The sequence below is a fragment of the Thalia democratica genome, unplaced genomic scaffold, assembly GCF_965202585.1.
Source record: "Thalia democratica unplaced genomic scaffold, ktThaDemo2.hap1.1 HAP1_SCAFFOLD_1477, whole genome shotgun sequence".
Taxonomy (NCBI): domain Eukaryota; kingdom Metazoa; phylum Chordata; class Thaliacea; order Salpida; family Salpidae; genus Thalia; species Thalia democratica.
Genome location: NW_028140332.1, coordinates 5381 through 29591, shown reverse-complemented (window position 1 = coordinate 29591; position 24211 = coordinate 5381). Strand labels below are relative to the sequence as shown.

The following is a 24211-nucleotide window of genomic DNA, read 5'->3' as shown; positions in this document are numbered from 1 at the left end:
AACCAAAAAAATTAAAAGTATTTTCGGATAGCAAAATTGCAAATTAGTTATTATAAAGTTACATAACAGCTAAAGTCTTCACTTTAATGGTCTATTATTTCATAAATATTCTTATACTAGTAGTATTGCGTTACAGTCAATTGAAGCAATTTGAAAAATGTTTATGATATTTTAGTTTTTCATCCTTCTATTATCTATTGTAATCAACTGTTCATTCTTTTCAAATACTTTTTTATCAATTTTAGAATTTTTTTTTGAATATTTTTGTTAAAACGGTTATTGTATTTAGCTAATAGTTATAAAGAAAGTTTATAATACATAGTTATAAAAATGTCTGTTGCTGCAAGTTGCTAAAGGTTAAAAGTGCAAGTTTTCACTTAACAATTTTAAGAAGGCGTATTGATATTTATTTTTAATTTTGAGTAAGTTTTTGAAAATTAGTAACGACTAAATCTTGATGATATAAAACCTGATATGGTTGTTGATTAATGAGAATTGAAATATTAACAAAAGTATAAAAAAATCGGTTTGCTTATATTTAAATAGAATGTTAAATTATTTAAACTTTAGCAGAAGATGAGACAGAAAACGAAGTAAAAAATAATTCGGAAGTGGAACATTTAAAATCACAAATTCTTACTCTTACAAAGTCTATGTCAACTTTTTCAGAAGAAAAAACTAAAATAGTAAACGCATATCAAAGTGAAAAACGAAATCTTAAGGTTAATTAAGAGAATTATTAGATCTCTAATTTTTAAATTACTTGCTAAACGCATTATTTTATTAGCAACGATATGAAGACCAAAGTCAAGTCTGGAAGAAAGAAAAACAAATTCTAAAGGAAAAACTTGAAAGTTCTGAAAGACAGTTGGAAATGGTTGGTCATTTGTTACTTATCAAAATATATATAACAGAAGAGTTGCTCACTTATTTTAAAAACAATAAAAAAACTTCTTAAAAATTAATCTTAAATAGCCCCTCTTAAAAAGTATTTAATTAAAAATCTATCATTTTCTAGATCCAAAATAACTTATGTATGCCTAAATTTAAGGGCATAGGGGGGGGGGGGGTCCGACATTTTTTTTTACTAAAAATAACATTGGATCTTATATGAAAGCATAAAGTACAAACTACAAGCCAGTCTTTATAGAATAGAAAAATCTTATTTAACATTTAAGATATTGTAATTTTTATAAAAAGTTTCCAATACAAACGTATAGACCGTAAATTTTTAGAGGTCATTTTCTCAAAAATTTTAAAAATTACTAAAAATCTATCTCTCCTTCGTTTTTTGAGCTAGAGACCTCAAACTTTAAGGAAACGTTCCTTTTATAGTTTATAAGACTTTGAATGTCAGATTTTTAAAAATATTTAAAAATAAAAATTTTAGATAAAAAAAAAAACATAGGTGGTTTTTTTAGTAAAAATTTTATTTTTCAAAATTAAAAAAATCCTGCATTCAATCTTTTTTATATTTAATAATACACTTGCTGTGAAAATTTGAAGAAGATTGCTTAAAAAATGAAGGAGTAGATAGATTTTTAGTGAAATGGTCTTTTTTAGCTTTTTTAAGTTTGCGCCTCCCATTGGGAACCTATTGAGGTCAACGACTTTGATCTCTCATATCTCAAAAAATACTTTGAATTTTTTTAAGCGGTTAAAAATTTCTGATAGCTCAGATAAAAATCTATAAAATAAGATCAACTTTTGAAATCAAGGTGGACCCTTTGTAAATATTAAAATGTTTTTACAAAATTTTAGTTTTACTATATTAATACATTTGTAAATTAATTAAGTTTGTATTCTTATGCTTGTTTACATTTAATTATTTTAAAGTTAGTGAACTTTAAAAACTATTTTAAGCATTTTTCTAAGGGTTTCTGTTGTGTAGTTTAACTTAAAATATCTATAAAATTTTTGTGAAGTTTGTATAATTAATAAAATGTTAATACAATTTTTTATAGAGCATCTTAATTTTATTTAATTTTGGTGTAAAACTTTATTACTTTCCATTTTTTATTACTTCTTGTTAGCTTTTTCCGTTTACATATTTTCATAGTATTTTCAAAATTTTGGTAAGTTTACATATACTTTTTTACTTTTGTGGACTTCCAACTGATTATTAAATTTTATGTTTTTTCTTTAACAAATTTGTTGAAGTTACCTTTTAAACACCTACACAAGTTATATAAATTTTCTAATTTTCATACCTTAGCATATTGATATACTGACTTTATTGAAAAATATAACTTTTTTCCTTAATATTATTAGTTTAGTTTGTATTTTATTAAAGTCGTGAAAAAAAATACAACGTTTTATTTGTGAAAAGTTTCAACAAATTATAGTTTTTGTGACATCTTTTGAAAAAATTAAATCAAGTTACTATAAATATGGTAAATAAAGAATATCAAGTGTCGGATATTAAAGTTTTTTTTTAAACATGCAGTTTAAAGAAGATGCAAGTGTGAAGCACAAGGAACTGGAAAACGAGCAGACCTCGCACTCGATAATGCTGAGAGAAATTCAGAAGATGTTGAATGATGAACGATCCAAAACTGTTTCTCTGCAATCTCAAGTTAGACTTGAGCGAAGTATTTAATGTTTTATTATTATTTAACATCATCTAAATAAAAGTTCATAAATAACAAGTTTAAGAAAAATTCTAACGTTACCTCACCTTTTGCATTTTTTATCTATATGTTTTTGTTAAATTCTTTGTGCCTCAAATTTTTATCAAAATTTTATATTTTTAGGAAGCTTTTTTTCCGTAGTATCTCAGAATAAGTGATACGAATAGAATCTGTATTAAAACCAAAAAAATGTTAAGTAATATTCCTTTTAAGGTTATCACAATCCTTGATTTTCCTTTATGAAATTGATAAAGTCTTTAAATGCACTCGATTTTTTCTCTTAAACCATAAGTTTAGCACTTTAAACATTTTTATCATGAACTGCTTTATGTATACACACAATACATTTAATCAATAGAATTTTATACATCAAAACGGAAACCCTTTATACGGGTATAACTAATTAGAAATAGCCAATAAACCGTTTGCTTCTGTCTAATGAATCTAAAATTCACTTTTTTATTTCCGAAATATTTTTTTATAGCATTATGAAATATAATAGAATGTAATCTATAATTTAATTCATTAATATCAATATATATTATTTAATTTTTTAGTTGTAATAATCAAAACGTAGTTTTTAAAGAAGCAGAACAAGTTTTCTCAAACAAAAGTAAAGTTTCATAGTTTTGTGTATAAAACTTACAACATTTTGAAGTGTGTCAATAAACATCTTTAACCACAAAAAAAAGTTCTAATTCTTTTCAGACAATTTATCACAGAATAAAAAACTCAAGCTAAAACTATTTATTTAAGCTTTACCCAACTTGATTAAAATCGTTAAGTTTTATTTTGTTTTTTAATATTATATGAAACATTAAAAGTATTGTTTGGATTTTTAATCTATAGAGTTAAATGTTTATTGGTGAAGTTTTTGTTTTGTTGAGTGCATAAGTTTTGTGCTTTATTAAAAAACTTGAAATTTTTTCTTTTTGAAAAATATATAACTTAAAAGAAATTATTTTTGGTTTAAATCTTCAAAAACTACTTAGTTTTTATAAATTGCTTTAAAACTATTTTAATTTAATTACAACAAGCACTAAAAAATATTAAATTTATTCAAAAATCTTTAGAGTTTATAAAGAAAAGTTTTTGATATTATAACTTCTTTCATTTTTAGAAGCTTTAATAAAAGCATTTTACAAAAATTTTATGATTGTACATAAAGTATATTTTTACAGTATTTTAAATTAAACTGTTAAAATTTTTGTGAATGTTATTATTGTTTATGCATATAAAATCCGCCAAAGTGATATAAATTATTAGCTATAATGGTTATTTTTTTTAGATATTTACTTAATGAACATGGTATTTATCTCAATGTTTTTAAAGGTTAAAGAATTAAAGAAAACAAAAAAAAAGTCAAGAACGTCAGTTAGCTTCCCATAGTGAAAATATCAAAGAAGTGGAAGGTTTGCAAATAAAAGTTTGTGAACTTCAAAGTATAATCGATTTGAAAGAAAGTGAAGCAAAAATTCCACCGCCTGAAATTGAAATTTTAAAGAAACAAGTACAAGACCTTAAAGTTAGTTAATTTACCAAAAATTAAGCTTGAAAAATTAAAATTTTTGTAATATACTTTTTTCATCTTTTTACTGTAATTGATTGCTTTAGTAAATATATTATAGTTGCCAAATATAAATATAGCTTAACTTCTGTTTAAATAGCATTTAAAGTCTTTGAAAAGAGTTTAAACCCTAATATTAACTGAATGACCTACTGTAAATTTTGTTATCTTTGTTTTACCCCTTCATCATATTAAAATCTTAACTATTATTTAGTTTAATCAGTTTAAATAGTTTTACGGGTAAAGGAAATATTAATTAAATTTAGCACATACTACCATTATATCGTAAATAAGGTTACGAGAGTATAAAATAATTTTGAAATACTATAATATTCTACTTAAACCTTAAATTGTGTCTAAAATGTTTTAATAATAAATTAAGCATTTGTGTGATTCTTCGAGCTTAACGTATTTTTTAGTAAAAAATTATAGTTTTTGAATTGTAAAATGTATAAAAAATAAAAGTTTTGTGATAAATAAAGTAGTCTATAAACTTGATTTTAAATTGCTTTTTGGTAAAAGCACGGTTATTTTAAGTTCAAAAACTCTTAACTTTAGTTAGTTTCTTAAGTTTATGATAAGCTTCTTCTCAGTCGTTTTCAGTACTGATTATTTACCATATCCACAAATTAGCAACCGTCCAAAATATACTTTGGAATCCGTTTTTGTGTAAAAGCCCTTACTTTATTGGTTTTAAGTTGTATGATCTGCAAAAACTAGTGACCCACCGGATTTATTTTTCAAATAAAGATTTTGCTAGACATGGTAGATCACAATTTTTCAGTCAAAATACTTAATACTTCTGTGTCCCATATAAGTACTTTTTTTTTATGTTTATGTAGTGATAAAGTATAACGTGATGATTACAAAACAAATTTTCAGCTGAGCAAGCAGTTTGAAGTGGAGCAAGCGCGCCAACATGCGGATAAAACGAGCAAGACGAGCGTGGAGCGAAACAGAAACGATCAGGCGCGAATAAGCGACTTGGAGAGCCGACTGCTGCTGATCGGCGAGAAGTTGGGATACCAGGAACGTATGAGGGAACACAATTTACTGGAAATACAGTAAGTAGTTTCTCTTCGATGAAATAACTTTCTTAAAGTGTTTTATTTTGTTTATGAGGGTTTTCTTAACTATATTTTCTAATTTACTTACATAGTTATTCTATAAAAAATATTTAAGAATTGAAATATTGAAAAAAAAACAGATTTTTGTTAAAATTTATGATTGTACTTTTTTATAGTAGTTTCATTATTTAAATATTTGAAAGTGTCAAAGTAGACAAAGATGTAAAAGTTATGACACATGAATTTTTTTTAAGTTTCAAACAATCTTATCTACAGAAATCTCAAAGAAAAGTTGTTTGTTGCCGAGTGTAAAAACTCAAGTCTAAATCAACTTGAGGTAGAAAATAAAAGCAAACAAGTGAACTCAAACAATCAGTGTTAGTTTTTTTAAAGTATATTATTTTTTATTTCCTTTGCAAAGTATGTTTCAGGTAAAACGTAAAATAAACATACAAATATTTTAAGTATAAGGTTTTACTGTAATCAGTTGTGGATTAAATTAAAATAATGGTTGTGATTTATTTCAGATTTTATCAAATTAATTTTGTGTTTATAATTCTCAATACTTTTTTAAATTAGTTTTCAAAGTAAGTACTGTTGGATAGGATATTGCCAGTTATGATATATAATTGTTCTTTTTTCTTTCTGTCAGAGTTACTATTCAAAATTTTTAGTTTAATATTTTTAATGTTTACAATAATAAAACTTTGGAAAAACTTTCTAAAATTTATTTATATACATTAATCAAAATATTTTTAATTTGTTTAGTTGAATGTATTACAAAACAATAATTTTAATAGTTCTTTTACTCTTATAACAATTTTACTATTAAGTAATAAAAGTGTTATGTTAAATTGAAAATTATTATGTGTAAACTTGCGATACAATATTCATCGTTCCTGTTAAATATCGATGCTTCTAAGTGAATTTTAATAAAATTAAGGTTTAGTACTGAATTCTAAAGTTAACTTGAGGCTTTAACACAAGTAACTTGATATCTAAAAACAAATGGAATGAATTATATATTTCCTTGTTAACATGGTCAAACTTTTTTTTCAAAAAATGTTTGTTTTTTTTCAGTTGAAGTTTTTGATTGGCTACCAATAACCAGTATTTGAAAAAGCTGATTATCAATAGTAGCAATAATATTACTATGAATTTAATCTTTCAAGACTTTATTTTACAAACTAAGTTTCGGTCAAAGACCTCGTCAGTGCTTAAATAAAACTAAAAAGATATGTAACAGTCATGGAAAGTAGCATTTAAACAATTAAATAAAAACAAATTTTTACTTAAAAACTAAACAAATTAAATTTTAATATTAAGGTTGAATTTATGGTGAAGTTTAAAGTTTAAGTAAGTTTCAAAATCAGTATAACAACAAGAATAATGATAGAAGCTTTCTTTTTTATTCTTGTTAATTTTCAAAGTAAACATTGCTTAAGTAAAAATGTAGTTAATGGTACTAAGAGAGCTTTAAATTGAGATGCATTTTATGCATATATTATTGCTCTTCAATCCTGAATTCAACAGCTTTTATTATTATTCTTGTTGTTATATTGATTTTGAAACTTAACAAAAATTTAAACTGTACTATAAATTCAATCTTAATTTTAAATTTTGTTTTGTTTTAAGTAATAATTTTGAGTATAAGTTTGTTTTTATTTAATTGTTTAAATGTTACTTTCCATGACTGTTACATATCTTTTTAGATTTATTTAAGTACTGACGAGGTCTTTGACTGAAACTTATTTGTAAAATAAAGCCTTGAAAGAATAAATTCATTATTTCTCCTCTAGAAGTTGAGATCTCTTTATTTGTTTTCTAAAAATCAAAGCATATTACTATGTTAAATTGTGTATTTATTTTTTGTTTTTTAATCACATTACTTTAAATTATTCATTAAAAAACAACAAATTTTATTCAGTGCAAGAAGACGATTATAAAGAAGCTTATCTGAGTCTCCAGCAGCAAGTTGTTGTTTTGAAAGAAGAAATAGAAAAACAAAAGGTTAATTTACGCACAATTGTTGTAGTTTGCATTAATTTTTGTATTGCTTTTGATGATTTAAAGTTTCCCTAAATATTTTACTCCCATATATTTTAAGTTGTTTTAACAAAAACAGTTATATAAAATAGTTTTTGAAAGCTACATAATGCTTTTGAGAAAATCAGTTAAATCAGGGTTGTCACCAATTAGACATGTCGCTGTTTAAATAAATTTATGTGCTTTTGAAGAAAACTTGTTAAATGTTTTACAAATGATAGAATCGTCTAAAATTCTTAAGAACCAATTAGCAACACCTTATTGCTTGTACATCTAATTTAAAACATATTTTATTTTAAATATAATTCTTTAGGTAATACATTATTTTCGTTCAAACTCTTTATTTTTTTTTGTTTTATACATAAAATTTATGTTCTTTCACTTATTCTATTTGCTTGCTGACGACGCATTTTAAAGTATTTCAAGCATAGCATATGAGTATAAATAAAAGCCTTGTTGATTTTTTGAAGTTTTTAAATTTTTTTTAATTTATTGCAGACAAGCAGTTTGCTGAACAGCATCAAGACCGGTTACCACGACAACAGGCAGCTGGAACAGACGTCGGCGAAGTTGAACGAAGCGCAAGACGTCATCAGTAAGCTGCGCGAGAGGTGCTCTGAGCTGCAAGCAACTATTGACAAATCGGTGAGAATGTTTAACATGTATAATTTTGTTATAAATTTAAACATTGTTTTTAATATCATCTAATCCAGGGGCCGCAAACTGCGGCCCATGAGGTACTTTTAAGCTCAAAACTTTCTTTTGTAATACAAAAAAAAGGAGTAAAATATGAAAATTAGGCTGAAATTTAGTAATTTCTATTTACTTTTGATCTATTGTAAAAATTCAGTTTGAAAATATATATTTATATATATAAGATGTAACGTTAAAAGGCGTTAGGTCCTGGAGATCCTGATAAGCTAAGCTTATAGGAATATATACCATAGATGTTCTTGTGCTAAAACTTTATTTCAACTAACGGCGTTTCACTGCTCTCAAATAAATTTAAGAACAGATCTACGGAGTCTCAAAAAGCTACGAAGTCTTTTTGAGACTCCGTAGATCTGTTCTTAAATTTATTTGAGAGCAGTGAAACGCCGTTAGTTGAAATAAAGTTTTAGCACAAGAACATCTGTGGTATTTATATATATATATATTTTTATGATGCTTTTATATAATTTTGTATAATTTTATTACTGTACTTACAAGTTTGCTTTTCATTGAATAAAACTTGACTGAAGACGCGTATTAAACGCAGAAACAGCTGTCCCAAGCAAAAGTTTATTTTGTGTATTTTAGTTCTACATATATATATATATATATATATAATATTTATACAAATATTTTAAAATAACTGCGGCCCGCACAAGACAATATTTATACAGTGCAGCCCGCAAGCAACTTTGTTTAGGAAAGTTAGCCTGCGACTTGTAAAAGGCTGTCGACCCCTCTAATCAAAAGCACAGAGCACTCAATAAAGGTCCGTACTAATTTCTATACTAAATAAATGCTATAAACCACTTACAAAGGTTGCAGAAAAAAAAAAACGAAACAATTTTATTATTCTATACCTATCAATTGTTTCTATAAATTTTTACCAGTCGGAACAGCAGAAACTGCAAATAGAGGAGTACGAGAGGATGAACGAGAGAAAAGTGCAGAAACTGAAGGACGAGCTGAGCATGAGGATGAGCGAGATGGAGGGGGAAATCAAAAAGCAGAGGGACAGAACGGTGGCCATCGTTTTGGACAAGGACAAGGAAATAAAAATACTGAAGGGAAGATTGGGAATATTTCCCACGAGGTGTTTTGTGTTGAGAATATCAATTTGTATTCACTTGCGAAGTTTTAAAGTTGTTTAAGTTATATAAGTGTATGAGTTTACTGATTGACAAGTTTCGCCATGTAAAGCAAAGTAGGCATTTTCCTTAAGATTAAAAAGGAACAGCTCAAAAAAATGTAAACATTAAGATTGAAGAAAGTTAGTATATCTACGAAATTAATAAAAATATTTTAGCACCTTCTTTAGAGTGTCACAGTGTTTAATTGTTAGTCGGTATTTCCCTTCTGTATGTTTAATATGTATTTAGATTAAATATAATTTATAAAAAAGTTTAAATACCATCATTGTTGTAAAATTCAAGTCGACCGTTAAACTTGTAATCTTGAAAGAAGCTGAAAAATATTTTGACTTTATTTATTTTGAAAAACCTTAATTTTTTTTATAAAAAAAAATCAATAACAAAAATGATGGAGCAATCTTGAATATTTAACCTTTTGTCTTTGTCTAACATTTAAAAAAAAGTTAAACTGTTTTTCATAATTGTGAACTATAAAATACTATAGTAGTCAATACAAGTTATGATAATCTTTAATAATAATACTACCACAGAATGCTTTACTTATTTGATCGTATATTAATATACATTTTTATGTTATAAAATACTCAATTGTTGCAATAAATAACTCTAATTAGATAATATAGCTTTATTACACATTCAAAAATTTATTTAGCAACTTTTAATTAGTAATTTAAAATAAAAAAAAATCACTTCCCTATATGAAACAACTTGAAAACTCACAAAATAGTGAATTAAAACGAACGTAAATGACAGTAAACAACAAAATTATACAAGTAATAATCGCAGGATTACTAATTAAAATAAAATGGATTTTGAATATATCTTTAGTTACTTTGTTGATGATTTTTTTGTTTGAACCTGAAATTTTCATAGTAAAAAGTTAAAAAAAAACTGTTTAAAACCCTTTTTAATTTCATATATAACTTTCTACTAATAAAGGACCAGAAAAATTATACTTAAAAATTCTGAATTAAAATCAGAAAATCAGTAAGAAAATTCAAAAACCAGTGGCTACCCTAAAAATATATATTAATTTTTTAAGATACTCTACATGTTTGTACATAATGTTTTATAATTTTATTTGTTTTAATTTTAAATGTCCCATTGTTAATATTTTTAGTGATTGATTTAATTTTTTTATATGGACCAAAACGGTATAAAAAATGCAGAACAATAACCTGAATAATTTTTTAAAAGAATATAGTATATATCTAAAACCTTTTTATATGAACTTTTTTATGAACTTAATTTTTAATGAGTACCTTTAACACTCTATTAATTTAATTACTAAATGTTGTTTAAAACAGTTAGTTTTTGACTCTAAAGAATACAACAACTTTTTCAGCCAAAACTATGACTAATATTTTTATGACTTAATTACTAAATTACAAAAAATATAAATAATTTAAGTGTGATATAATCAGTTAACACAATGTATCCTGCCACTAGTACTGTAAGCCTTTTAATTATTTATGCATATTTTTCTTAGCATCTAAACGATTAAAAAAATATTTTCTCTCTTAACCATTGCTGTTTTTTAAATTATTCTTTTATTTTAACAGTGACTCATTGTCAATAATAGATCAAGGAGAAACTTCTTCAACAGCGAGTTTCTCCAAACTGCGCTCAAGCGGATCTGTCGACATGCTGAACACCGAAGACAACCTCAGTATCATGCTGCAAAAAGTTTATATTATGTTTTATTTGTGTTTTTTTATAAAAATATTGGTTTTTATATGGTAAGAGTATAGATTATATTTTTGTTGAAATAGTTCTTTACTGAGAAATAAAAACTTGATACATACTTGAATTTTTAAACATTTCCTGATAACTTATAAGGTTTTTAGTTTTAAATATGTATTAAAATATCAAAGTTACTACATGAAAATTTGGATAATTTCTCGTACTTGTATTTTAAGTCCTTAATTATATCATAATGTTTGAACTATTATGAAATTAGCAAATAACAGCTATAACATAGGAGCAAGCTTTATTTCTGACATAAATTAATATTAAATCAGAAGTGCGAAATTACAACAGATAAACTCAATTTATTTCTCGCAATTGTATTTTAAATTATATCATGATGAATTGTTATAAATTTTATTTCTCATACAAATGTTGCAACAGAAGGGCGAGGTGAAGCTGCTGCACAACGCGGAACAACTGGCAAGAAAAGAACTGATCATCAACAGTTTGCGCAGAGACAAGAAAAATTTGGAGAATCAATTGAGAACTGCACAAGACAAACTCATGTTTAAGTTGGTTTTGTTTTATTTATTTCAAAAATTATAGAAATTTACAGCTGTATACGTACTTAAACTGTTGTTCTAATAGTACTCGAACAATATAACACAGAAAATTTTCTAAACTTTAATGGTGTTTAATTGATAACTATTAAGCGCAAAGTTAAAATTTTAGTACCAGAAGTATTTTAAATATTTTTTTATCTTATTGAAATCTCTTCAACTAGTTTTAACTAATTCTCATAATTTTTGCAGGACTGATTCTTATGAAAATAAAATGCAACAACTTCAGTTCAAAATTGACGATCAACAACGATTCAAGTAACTTTGTTTAATTTTTCAATGTCTTTAATAATTTGATAAATTCCTAGATTAGAAAAAAAATTTCATAAGTAAGCTTGAAAAAATAAAAGTCTTGCAAAACTTTTTCTATATTCTGTTTAATAAATTTACATTCAGGTCACGGGAGGGAGCCAACGTTGAGTATTTGAAAAACGTCGTTTACCAGTACCTGGTCAGCAGGGAACAAACTGCCAAGAAGAGGATGGCCGTCGCCATAGCAACCATACTGCAGTTCAGCCCCGACGAAAAAAAGAACATTGGAGTTTAAAACTTTTATTTTGTCTGCCAGCTGCAGTGGTACTTCTAAATTTTTATTGGGTAAAATTAGATTTATGTTTGTTTTTAGTTTAATTAAACTTCAAGTTGTTGTTTAATTATTCAAATGTATTAATTATTATATCGTGGCGGATAGTTTAAATTGGGTTTAGATTAACAGTTTTTGAATAAAAAAGGTTTAGAGACAGAGGTTTAAATGTTATTACCGTAATGCTGTAGTATTACTGTTTCTTATATCCATAGACAAAAAACCCAAAACAGTACGACCGCAGCTGGACCGTTTTGTTTTTGGGTGATTTTGTTTTAAATATCGAATAGTTCTAAATCATTGCTGGTTAAAATTTTTGGTCGAGCCAAGACGTGCAAAACAAAGTGCAATTATTATTTTTACTTTACTTTAAAGCTTCTTCAGCATACATGTACTTTTAAAATGAATTGTTTTATATTGTTCTATAATTAGTTTTGCACTGTTTTCTATGTGAATTTTTACAGAACAAAAATTCTATTTTTTGTGAAAAATAAGTAGATGATGATAACTATAATCCAGGTGTATTAGATATTCAAATCAACCAAAATATTTAATATTTATTTTTATGTAAAGTGATGAGTAATGTGTTATTAGAGTTATTAAAACTATTTTATAAAGTGTTAAGATATTGCATTGTTATTATTTAAAGTTTCATAAATATTTTTATCATAAAATATAGTTTTCAATATTTTTTGGATTTATGAATAGATAACTAGAAGCCTATTTCTTTCAAGTTTTTTATTATAAAAATTTAAAGAAAGCTTTCGTTTTACAGTAACCACATAACTACACATTAAAAATGAGTTCAACATAAAGTTCTTAAGATATTTTTTTAATAATATAAGTACTAAATAACGTATTAATGTTTAACTTCAAAAAAGTTTTAAATTATAGTTTTAAAAAGCATGCATCTAGAAATAGTTTTCATTCTTATTTTTACAATATAAGTTTATCTTAAACATTATTTAGCTGTTTTTTATGTTAAATATATGAATAATAGATAGTCACACTGATATGTAAAGTGTACTGTTTTTAATTTTTTTGGACAAAAATATACACTGTATGTAAAATCTGACGATGATAGAATTCTTTATTTTTAAGTTGTTTTGATAAGTACATACTTTTATATTTTTACTGCAGGTAATTTCAAACTAACATTTCAATGTTTTTATCTATTTTTACTTAAATTTTTTGAACTTTTAATGTTGACAATTTTTGTTGTTATTATACTTTTAAACATGTAATAAACGTTTACTATTTTAAATCAGTTTAAAATCTTAAGTAAAATATAAACCAATGTAGAAATATTTGTAATTATTTTTGCTAAAACGTTATACTAAGAGCTACAAACATTCGAAATCAGTTGCAAGCTACGATTTAAACTTTTTAAGCTTAAGTGTCGAATAAAACAAAATTAGACTAATATTTGTTTATTTACGTTTTCTACAAAACATTTAATATAAAGTTATATGTTATTTTTTATGAATGTTACAATGCGAACTTATTTGTTTTACTGGACACTTTTTATTTATATAGTACTATTTCTAGTATAAGATAATAAAACAAACTTTTTTTACCCAACACAAATATATTTCAACAATTTATATTAGCATGTACTACAAATGTAATAATAAATGAATTTAAAATTATATAGTTTTTTATACAATCAAGGACATGAATAAGTTTAATCAAACGTAAAAAATTAATTAACGTAAAATTTTTTAAAACAAAATGACTTAACAAAATAAGGAAACCGATTAGTCGAATTCTTTTTGTTTGCATAAAGTTGGAAACTAATATGTACATTGTATAGCTTTAATTTTAGCCAGATCAAAGCCATAAAAAGTTTTCAAAAACTTGTAAAACTGTAACTCTTTGTACCATCTGGATTCTTATTCAAGTGCGCTGCTATTCATTGTATTGTTAGCTGTAACACCAATGGACTTTGGTCGGTTATTAAAATGATTTAAAACAGATTTCTGAACATGTTCTCTGTACTAAATTTGTGGAGGTTTGACCTGTTTAACTATTTGAGCAAAAAAGTTTAAAATTGTTAACAACAAAACTACTATACTCGTGAGTTTATTATCTTTACCTGATTGGACTATGAACTGAGTTAGAAGTGAAAATCAGTCCAGTTTTGGCTGCATATTAAACTTTCTCTGTTATTTTCTTAATACATATACAATTGAATTGACTTTGCACCTATATAAGGCAAAATCAGTGTAACCATAAACTTTTTTGGCTTATAAACATCTATGTGGTTTACTTCATTAGTTCCAGCTTTTAAAACTCTTCCAAACAAAAAACTTATATATCCATTCTTAAATTTTTTTTATTACAACTTTTATAGATAGTCAAAAAGAAAAGGCTTGTAGAAGAATTTTTTACTTGTAGTTTCATTACAGATAACTTTCAATCAATTTTATTTAAATATTTTCACTAATTATCAAAACATTTTTTTTTTTAATTAGCATAAGAACAGTTGAATATCACCCACCCTATCCAAGACAATATGTAACATGCGGATATTTAGGAAGAATTTTCTGATTCATTTATTTTAAACAATAGCCGACTAAAATTAATTCACAGAATGTTTATTTTGTTAAAGGCGTGGTTTTCACGTTTCCAGAGAAAGTTTTCGGCAATGGGTATAAGTTTAGAAAGTATATCAAAAATGTTGTAATCTATAGAACTTTAATTATTTATAACTTTCTAAAAAATTCTTTTAGAACTGTTTTTGAACAAAATATGTTGTTTTTAATCTCTTTTTTACATTTAAAACTTTATGAACAAAATGTTTTTATAAAACTTTTAAATAACAAAACAGAAATTTTAAATTGTAAAACCTTTTTAAAATTTCGTAGTTTTAAAAATAAAAATGCCTTGAATAAAAAAAATGGTTAAATTTATGTTTTCCCTTTAGAAGTTTGACTGCAAAAATGTAACATTTGAACTACTTTTCTACAACTCTTGGTTGAAATATGCCTTTAATATATATTAAAAAGCTCATTTTTAAACTGTTTTAAAAAATATTAATATTACTAAGTTGAGGTTTAGTTTAATAAAACATTTAAATTGTGACTTAGTTATAAACTTTGTTCGAAATTATAAACTGTCAATTGTTGTTTAATTTTTTTTAAAGATATGTAGATAGTGGGTGTCTTAGCTGCTTTTGAATTCATATCAACTTTAAACTATTTTATCTTAATTTTTAAATTAAGACTGAATTTTTGTGTACTGTTTGAAATAATTTTTCTTTTATTAGTATTTAACTTAGTAAAAAAGCCAAAAACAAAAGTTTAAGTGCGTGTATTAAACTAATTTGTTTTTTAGGTAAACCAATATTTTTGAAAGAAAATAGCTATACTTACAATATTTACGTATTAGTTTGATTTTTATATGTGTGTAGTCTAATAGTAACAAACAGCGAGATTTTAATTTACCCAGAATCCGTTAAAATGTTCTAAATGAGCTTGTTCAAAAAAATAAATACAAATAAAAGGCTTGAATTACAGTTTTCTGTCTTTGTAGTTCAAATGTAAAAATATTCTTATACTATAATTATTATTAATTACTTGTAAATATCACAAAACAGAAACAATCTGCTTCTTTTTTCATTATTCAATAGATAATTATTACAAAATGTAGTGTGAAATTTTTGGTGTGTAGGAACTAAAAAAGAAAAAAAATGTAGGTGTATGTGATTCGTAAAATTGAGACTCTATATATAAAGGCATTTATATCAGAACTCATTATTTACCAATTTTTTTTTTCTGAGCCGATATAATAAAAGTTTTAAATATCTTTAATCAATTTAATTATGTAAACATTTACATAGAGTACATCTATTGGTAACAATGTTTTATAAGTATAAAACCTTAAAACAGCACATAACTGTATAATTTTCTATTTTTTTTCGGAACACTAAAAGCTGTGTACATCATTTTTATTTATTTTTTAACTTGTAATAACTAGTTTTAGCTCATTAAATTCAAAAACTTGAGATGTTTTAATTATAATTTAGCGAAAAAATAATTTATTATATATCAACATCTTAAAAACGGTTTTTCTTTTAAAATGTCTACATTGTTATAGTGGCTTTTTTTACTTGATATAACTCAATATTCAAAAATATATAAATACTTATAGAATTTACTTGATATACATCAATAGATATAAACGTAATTAAAAGTATAGTCATAAACTTTTGTCAGACTGAAACAAACATAAGAAACAAATTTTAGCTTTAAACACCATAATTATGCCAAAAATTTTAATTGATAACTTATAATATAGAATATCTAAGTTTTTTCACAATACTATAAATAGATTAGCTAAATATTAGTTTAATAATTTATATTTTCAAATATCCATTTAACCTAGCTAAAACCAGTATTTGTCCCATGTACAAACTCAAGCATAAAAGTAAACTAAAATAATTTTCAAAAAAACTGTACACAAGGTTCTTTATATCAAAGTATTTAACAAAGGTTGTAAATATTTTTAGCAATTATTGCTGCTTTAGTATTCAATACTGCGGTGAGAAGTATAATTAAGTACTTTGCATGAAAATTACTCATAAATCTTAATCCTATTGTAGCTTTTATTAATTAAAATCTTTCAAAGGAAACTTTTTGAAAATTTAGCTCCAGCATTTCAGATTTGTTCTTTAACAAGTGCAAGCATTTAATAAAAGTTTAATACTATAAACGCAAAGTTCTACTGTTTGACTGTTTGCGTAAAAAACCTCATCTAGTGTCTTAAAATTATTTTTTATTTTTCCAAAAATTGACGCGTTTAAAAAAAGTTGTCATAATATTTTTTTGAAGGCAGCCAACTAAACAGTTCTGAAACTATTTTTATTTGCGTATGCTTAATATTACAAATAAAAGAATACAACAGTAGGTTTTTTCTTAACAAAAAATTTAAATATTTCATTACGATCATTTATTTTTTTACTGAGTTTAATTGTTATATTCTTTAGTAAAACATTGATTTTAATATTATATAAGTATCTTAAGTATTTTATAACAATTATTTTACTGACAAGTTTAACTTATAAAGTTTTATTTTATAATTTAACAAAACAATAAAAAGTAATGTTTTGAAAAAAATATTTACTTAATTTTTTACTTACTTTAGGACTATTTTTTGCAACACTATTAAATTGAAATACTGTTAAAAAAAGTAGTTTCTTAGTAAAAAGATGTTTTAGCGGTTGTTTTAAACATTGAAAACCAAAAAATATCATCTTACTTTTGGCTCAAATGTATAATTTTTAAAAATTCGAAATTTTCAAACAGAAATGAATCTTCGTTAGTACACAAAAGTTTGCATTTACTTATTAGTGTATTAATCTTGTTCAATGTACATTTATTCAGAGTTCGATATTTACAACAGTTTCAAGTAAAACAAAACTCTTAAATCTGTTAAAAACGTTTAAATGTTTACTAGAGTCATAATGAAATGTAGTTTTTTTTAAATCACGGTCTTAACATCTAAAAAGCAACAGATAACAAAAAGACAAAAAAAATCTTCAAAAATGACGTATAAAAATTATAGTTTATATAATTTTCAAAAATTCTAACTCAGATTGATTTTTATGTTTTATGTTTTGTACAACAACTAAATTAGCCGTCATATAGTATTAGATAATTTTATAGCATAAATTATAAAATTTAAATAATTTCTTACTAATTCTTTACCCCTTTTTGCATACTTTGTTATTTAAATAATTTTCTATTGCAGAATCGCACTTTGATAATCCCTTCAGCGGTGAAAACGAGTAACTTTTTAATAAACATTTTTTCAAAAACTATTTTCTACAAAAAAAAAAACAGCGTCTTTTTGCTGATCGCTTGGCTCATTGCAATTACCTGACAAAGATGCGATGGTCAATGGCCACTTGGCACTTGAGCGCAGTGTGTATGTGTACGGCAAGCACTACAAGCCATCAACCAGCCTGATTGAAAAGAATGCGGTAGCTGACGCCTACCCACGAGTAGGCAACTTCCATTGTGTTGAGTGGTCTCCATGCGCATAGGTATTCTGATATATAACGCCGAAATCTCCCAATGCTCTCTCAAGTTTAACGAGCGTAATTTGAAGCTTAAGTTGCCTAGGTAGCTTGTTGTAAAAAAAAATCAAAAATAGTTTAGCATTTTTTATTGGAAGATTGTTTTTTTTTCGCTTTGTTTTAATTACATATGCAGCTGTCAAACATCCACGTGAAAACAAACAACACCGCTTCATTGTGGCCACTTCAACATCACTCGACTGGTTCTACCTGAAGCTGCTTGGACAAAACAGCTGTTTTGTTGTTTTGTTGTTTTAGTTAATATACACTTTACTGAAATTAGTATTAAACTTGAACGCATGTCACTGCGAGAAAAATGTAATATGCTGAGAGATAATGCTTTTTTTAACAGTTTCGTAGGTGTGTTTTAATGATAAAAGTTTACAAATTATTGAAGTAAAATGTGTTTATAAACATAAGAAAAAGTTATAAGGTACTGTTTAATGAGAAGTACTAGCTTTGTAATGCAAAAATAAAGTAAAAATTTTAAAGTTACTGAAAAAAGTAAGATTTAATCTAAAGTGTACAGTTTTTTAGTTTCTGCTGTGGCTATTAATATTTAAACGAAAAAAGTAATAATTTTAGCAAATCGAAACATTCAAATCCAATTTTGTGTTTAAAAAACAAAAAAATTTCAATAACGTTTAGTTTTTTAACTTTTAATAAACTATTGACAAAAATATTGTCGATAAAAAGTGTAGTGATTCGTCTTGTATATAGTTTTAGTTATAACTTTTATTCAAATACGATATAGATAATTTTTGTTACCTGTAAAAAAAAGTTTTGATTAGTTTTTAGATTTTGATATATTAAAGTTGTATGATAGCATATATTTGCTTACAATAAACAAACTTGATATCACCTTCTTATAAAATTTCTATGAACTAGTTAGTTTTATTAAGCTTAAACATAATATTAAAACTGTAACCATCAAAAGTTGTAACAAAAGATGTTTTTTCGATAATTAAAAATTTGCTGCAAGTACTAAAATGTTATCAAAGCCTTCCACCTTAACTCGATACAACACACACATTATCTGTGCAAATAAAAGGTGATTGTTGCCAGACCTGGCATATTGATAAACTACCTACAAGTCACTACTAAGTAGCTTCTGTCTTCAATCAAGCTAGAGTGGCGTTCTAGCGAAGCTTTTTACAAGTGTTTCTTGTCTGGGGTGGTATTTAGTTTTATTTTTGTAGAAACAGTTTAAACAACAAGTAGTTAAAATAGAAAGGGTATGTTAGCTTTTTTTTATTACTGCTAGTAAACATTTTTCAACTTTTATATTAAATAACTATTAAAATACTTTTAGTAATTTTTGTTAGGTACATCAAAAGATAGTTACCTATTTAGATTTCTACTTGTGGTGTACTTTAAAGAAGGTTTTGTAAATAAGATAGTAGAATTTATGTTTGAATTAGTCGTATTAATTCAAAAGCATAAAATAATGTTTTACAAAGAGCTTTTAAGTATTATTAGAAAAAAAAGGCAAAGCTATTTTTACTGAAGTTTTATTTTATACGACGTTTTACTTATTCTTTTTTATTTATTGTAATTTATTGTAATTTACTAACGATTGAAAAAAAGTTAAAAGTATATAACTAGTACAAAATTCTTATTTTAAACTATTTTTTTAATTAAACTGATTATAAACTAAATTAAATTTTTAATGTGTTTTTTAAAATATATTTTATTTAAATAAGAATTTATATACAAATTACAAAGATTTTACTTCATACAAAGATTTTACTTCATATTTTAAGTATTGTATAAGTTTAAGTTATTGTTTTATTATATTAGTTACTAGGTCAATAGCTTTAAATTTGTTTTTAAATAGACTAAATTATAAATTTCAAAACAACTAAAATAATCAACACTTTTTAAAATTAAATCAAAATATTTATCATCACATTTAAAACTAATTTCAGAAAAGACTTAAAATTATTATTTGTAGTCAAACAAAACTGTTTGGTAACTTTTTCAAAAATCTATTTTTGTATTTAGCCAAATTTTAAATTTACACTCTAAGAAACATTTAAGGTAGTAATACTAATTAAAACCTTCAAACACTTTTTTTCAATTCAGAAGAACCAACTTCAACTTTAACCTACCAAAAAGTTTGTTTTTAATCAATTATGTTTTCTTCGTAAAGATACTTCTTTGATAGAGCAGTTTAAGTTGCGAGAAATTTATTAAAAGCTACTTCATAACATACATAGAAAAGATTCCAGGTGGTTTAACTATTTAATTTATTTGTTTTAATGAGTTTATTCAAACTTTATCAACCAATTTGTTCAGTTGTTTTCAATTTTATGCCGATGCGTCACACCATATCAAGAAAGTTAAAAAACTAGACGCAGTTGTCATCAATAAGGTGAAAATTGCCCGCCTAACCAAAATAAAATCCCAGCGGGAAGCAAGAAAAATTTACGGCTGTTTTAGGCAGGAGAGCTTCACCTTTTTATCGTGTGGATATCTGCTGAGTAATTCGCATGCTGAGTGTTGACGGCACCGTTGGGAGCAGTGTTATCGCGTAATTGCTCTTTTAATAGGTAGATTTCATCGCCTGTTTTAGAAGAAGAAAAAAAGTGATTCTGCGAGACTCTATGTGATTTGAATCTGCTGAGCGGTTGTTGTAAGAATGAGCTGGTTTTGAAAAAGTGAAACTTGTTTTTTTGTTAAAACTTTGATATGACTTTTATAAGGTGATTTATTTGTTAGAACTTTTCTGTTTCTAAGAATACGAGAATAGTTAAATTAGATACAAAAATTAAAATAAAATTTCTATAATTAACAAATGTACACGACATTTATTATTCAACTTAAATTTATGCATTGCAAAATTGGTTGAGAAAATTAAGACAGTGTAAGCTTTTAAAATAGCTGTATTAGTTTTTTTGCGTTTAAAAAAATTATTGTGGTACTTAAACTTATCTATTAAAGTAAAAACTTATGTGTGCTAAGACATAAAAATTTTCTTAAGATGTAAGTCGAGTTTAGTCGAGATAAATTTGTTATAATTTTTAATGTTTTTGCACAAGTTTGTTTGTATTAGTTTAATGACTGATAAAACTATTGTTTTAGAATCAATTCATAAATATAATTAAAATAAGTATTATTCGTATCTTCGAAGCTGTCGGTTTTGAGTGATCGGGCATCAAACTGAACAAAATTGACAAAGAAAAAAATGAACTTGCTGTTAACAAACGAAGTGCAACATAAAATAAAAGAGTGCCACACAGAAGAATTTAAAATAAATACGAAAGGTATTTAACAATTAATGTTAACACGATATATATTTTTTTGCGTCGGTAGCTTAATTTTTTATGTTTGTTGTAAAGGTAAAACTTTATTCAAGTTGTTACATAGTTTAAGAATGTTGGTAGTATTTTAAACTGAATTTTTTTTTTCAAAACTTAATAATGAAAAAGTTTTACTTTGCTTAAGAAAGTTTTTGATTACTTTGAAATTCTAGAATTGTAAAAAAAAAAAAACTGTACTACTTAAACAAAAACAATCGTTTTCTTTATATTTTTTCAAATGTTAGATTTGAGAAATATTTTATAAATAGCAGTTTTTATAGTTATTTGAACAATTCTAATATTTCTGCATTAATAGGATGCACTGATAAACCACCAATACCTCTGGGAGGCTTTTATGAAAATAAGCTTCAAGCAGGTAATAAACTACGACAAGTTATAATATTTTTCTAAAAATAAATATTCAATCTTCTATTTCAAAAAACTGCAATATTTTTTATGCTACTAATTAATTAAAATGTGTTACAAGTACTATTAAAGTGCATTAAAAACGAAACTAATTATAATTAGTTTGAAGCAAAATAAACGATGAAACTTGTATTTAAAATAATCATTCTTTCAGAGACATACTCTTTAAACTTGTGTAAAATTTGTGGAAGAGGATACAAAAAAATTTCTTCCTTGATTGAACATCAGCTAAAAAGGTGAGCTGACATTTTTAAATTCTCACATTAATAGTAACTCAAATTTCCGTTTTACTATGAACAGTTTTAAAATTTAGCAGAAATATGCTACATTTGAAAAATATTTCAATGAACTATTATGTTATCTGCAGCAATAACATATTACTAACTTTTAAAGGCATGGAATATGTGGTAATCATTATAAATGCAAGCACTGTAGTAAAAGTTTTGCTGTGAAACGCCAATTAGAAAATCACATGAAGTTAGAACACAATGTAAGCATTAATTTAGTAAGTTTTGATATTAGTTTTACTAGTAAGTTTTTACCATAACTGATTTTATTGAATCTCTAATAAATCTTATTTAGAATTAAGATAAGTGAAAGTTTAAAAAAGCTAAAGCTTTTACATTTAAAAAAATAGAATAAATATTGCAAATGAAAAACCTTAAAAGTTTGTAAACAATCATATGTTTTACTTTGATATTTGATAAGTTAACTTTTTTGTATTAGTTTTCAATACTTCGAACAGTGTTTAACTTTAAAATAAAATATTTGCAGCAATTTATTATTTTTAAGAAATTTTTTCCTAGTATATCTAAAAGCTAAACTAAGGTTTAAATTCAATTCATGAAATAACTCTACAAATTAAACTTAAACTTTGACTCTCAAGTACCAATTAAGTGAGATAAAGTAGTGATATTTAAAACAACTAAACATAAAAAACATAAGTCAGTCATGTTCTGAACTTTCTCTATTCATTTTTTGTTTATACTGATTAAGTTTTGAAGAATTGTTATTTTGGTTTTGCTTTTTTTTACGGGTGACTGAGCTTTAATTAATTTTTCGAGTATGTTTCAAGTTTTAAACTTTTAATTTTCAAGTTGTGTATGACATGAAAATAAAAGTTGTAAACATTTGAAAACTGTTAACAATCTTTAGAATTAAATTACACCGTTTAGTTTAACTTTAATTAATTCAAAAATAAATTTAAAAGACTAATAAAAGACTTCTGTTTTAAATTACTTATAAATAAAATATTAGAATTACTTTGTTCGAAGTATTTAAAAAGTTTTGTATAATTCTAAGGATTTTATATGTTAATATACTATTAGTATACATTAGTCATCTCTTCCAGCCGGTAAGTTTTAGTTTTTAAAAGAGTAATTAAGTCTTTTATAAATCCTTAAGAAAACACTTAATAAAAATAACTTTTATCAAAGCAAAACATGCTTATGAAGCTTTTTCCCCAGTATAAATTAGTATATTAAAACAGTTCTATTATTCTATCAAAAAATATACTTTTTTCTTTTAAACATAATAAACTTTACTTAAATTTATTTGCAAATCGTAAAATTTTTAGTTCCGCAAGGTATTGCTAATGAACAGGTTTTCATCCAAATTTAGCAAATAAAACTTACTAAACATTTAACTAGTAATTCGATAAAATATTTTAAGCTTTTACACAACCTATATTCCTACCTAATTGAAGACTTTAAACATTTGTTAATTATTATTTAGTTAAACGTTTATTTATACATCCGATTTTTTTCAATAAAAGTATTTTAGTAAAAAATGACAAGTTACAATTGTCTTATGTATACCCTGTCTGTTTTAAAACTTTTCAAAGATATCGTTTTTGTTTCTTTACAACTTAATTCATAAAACTTTGTGAAAAATTATTTTAATTTTGCACCCTGTTTGTTTTCAACTAAAAAAAAATGTTCTAAAAGAGTGAAATGTACTAACAAACAGAACATAAACTTTTTTGTTTTAAAATAAAACTGTTATTAAATTTGGTTGTGCATTGAATTGAAATGTAAAAACACAGTGTTTAATCGTTATATAAATTTTTTTTTTGTTGTAATATTTTAAAAAGAAATTTAAAAAAGCAATTAGACTACTTTGAAACAATTTCAATAAGCGTCACGAAATATAAGCATAAAACTTAGAAGTTAAAGGCAGAACCTTAATTTTTTATTTTTACTCTTCTATCTTCAAGTAATGTTTAATGAGAGAGTTTAACAAACTTGACCGATTAATTTTTTTATCGGTCATAGCTGTAAATACCCCAACTATACTGAAAAGTTCGACTTTTTTTTCTAGAAATGTAATCATTGCAACAAG

General features: G+C 24.9%; 1 protein-coding gene across 1 annotated transcript; it reads left to right on the top strand.

The window, feature by feature from the left end:
- The first annotated feature begins 330 nt into the window (after nucleotides 1-330).
- LOC145848503 (GRIP and coiled-coil domain-containing protein 1-like) lies at nucleotides 331-12067 on the top strand. The gene is made up of 14 exons (XM_082953929.1): nucleotides 331-346; nucleotides 571-722; nucleotides 788-877; nucleotides 2447-2591; nucleotides 3998-4155; nucleotides 5080-5261; nucleotides 5541-5641; nucleotides 7192-7274; nucleotides 7809-7955; nucleotides 8912-9114; nucleotides 10735-10858; nucleotides 11303-11433; nucleotides 11674-11739; nucleotides 11878-12067. Exons 1-14 carry the CDS (start codon nucleotides 331-333, stop codon nucleotides 12026-12028), a joined length of 1749 nt encoding a protein of 582 aa, XP_082810055.1. The 3' UTR covers nucleotides 12029-12067.
- Nucleotides 12068-24211: the final 12144 nt, after the last annotated feature.

What these genes read in the sequence shown, in the direction of transcription:
- LOC145848503 (XM_082953929.1), top strand. An exon ending in GTGAAAAACGAAATCTTAAG is followed by an intron (nt 723 to 787) that starts GTTAATTAAGAG and finishes TTATTTTATTAG; the next exon opens with CAACGATATGAAGACCAAAG. An exon ending in TCAAGTTAGACTTGAGCGAA is followed by an intron (nt 2,592 to 3,997) that starts GTATTTAATGTT and finishes AAAAAAGTCAAG; the next exon opens with AACGTCAGTTAGCTTCCCAT.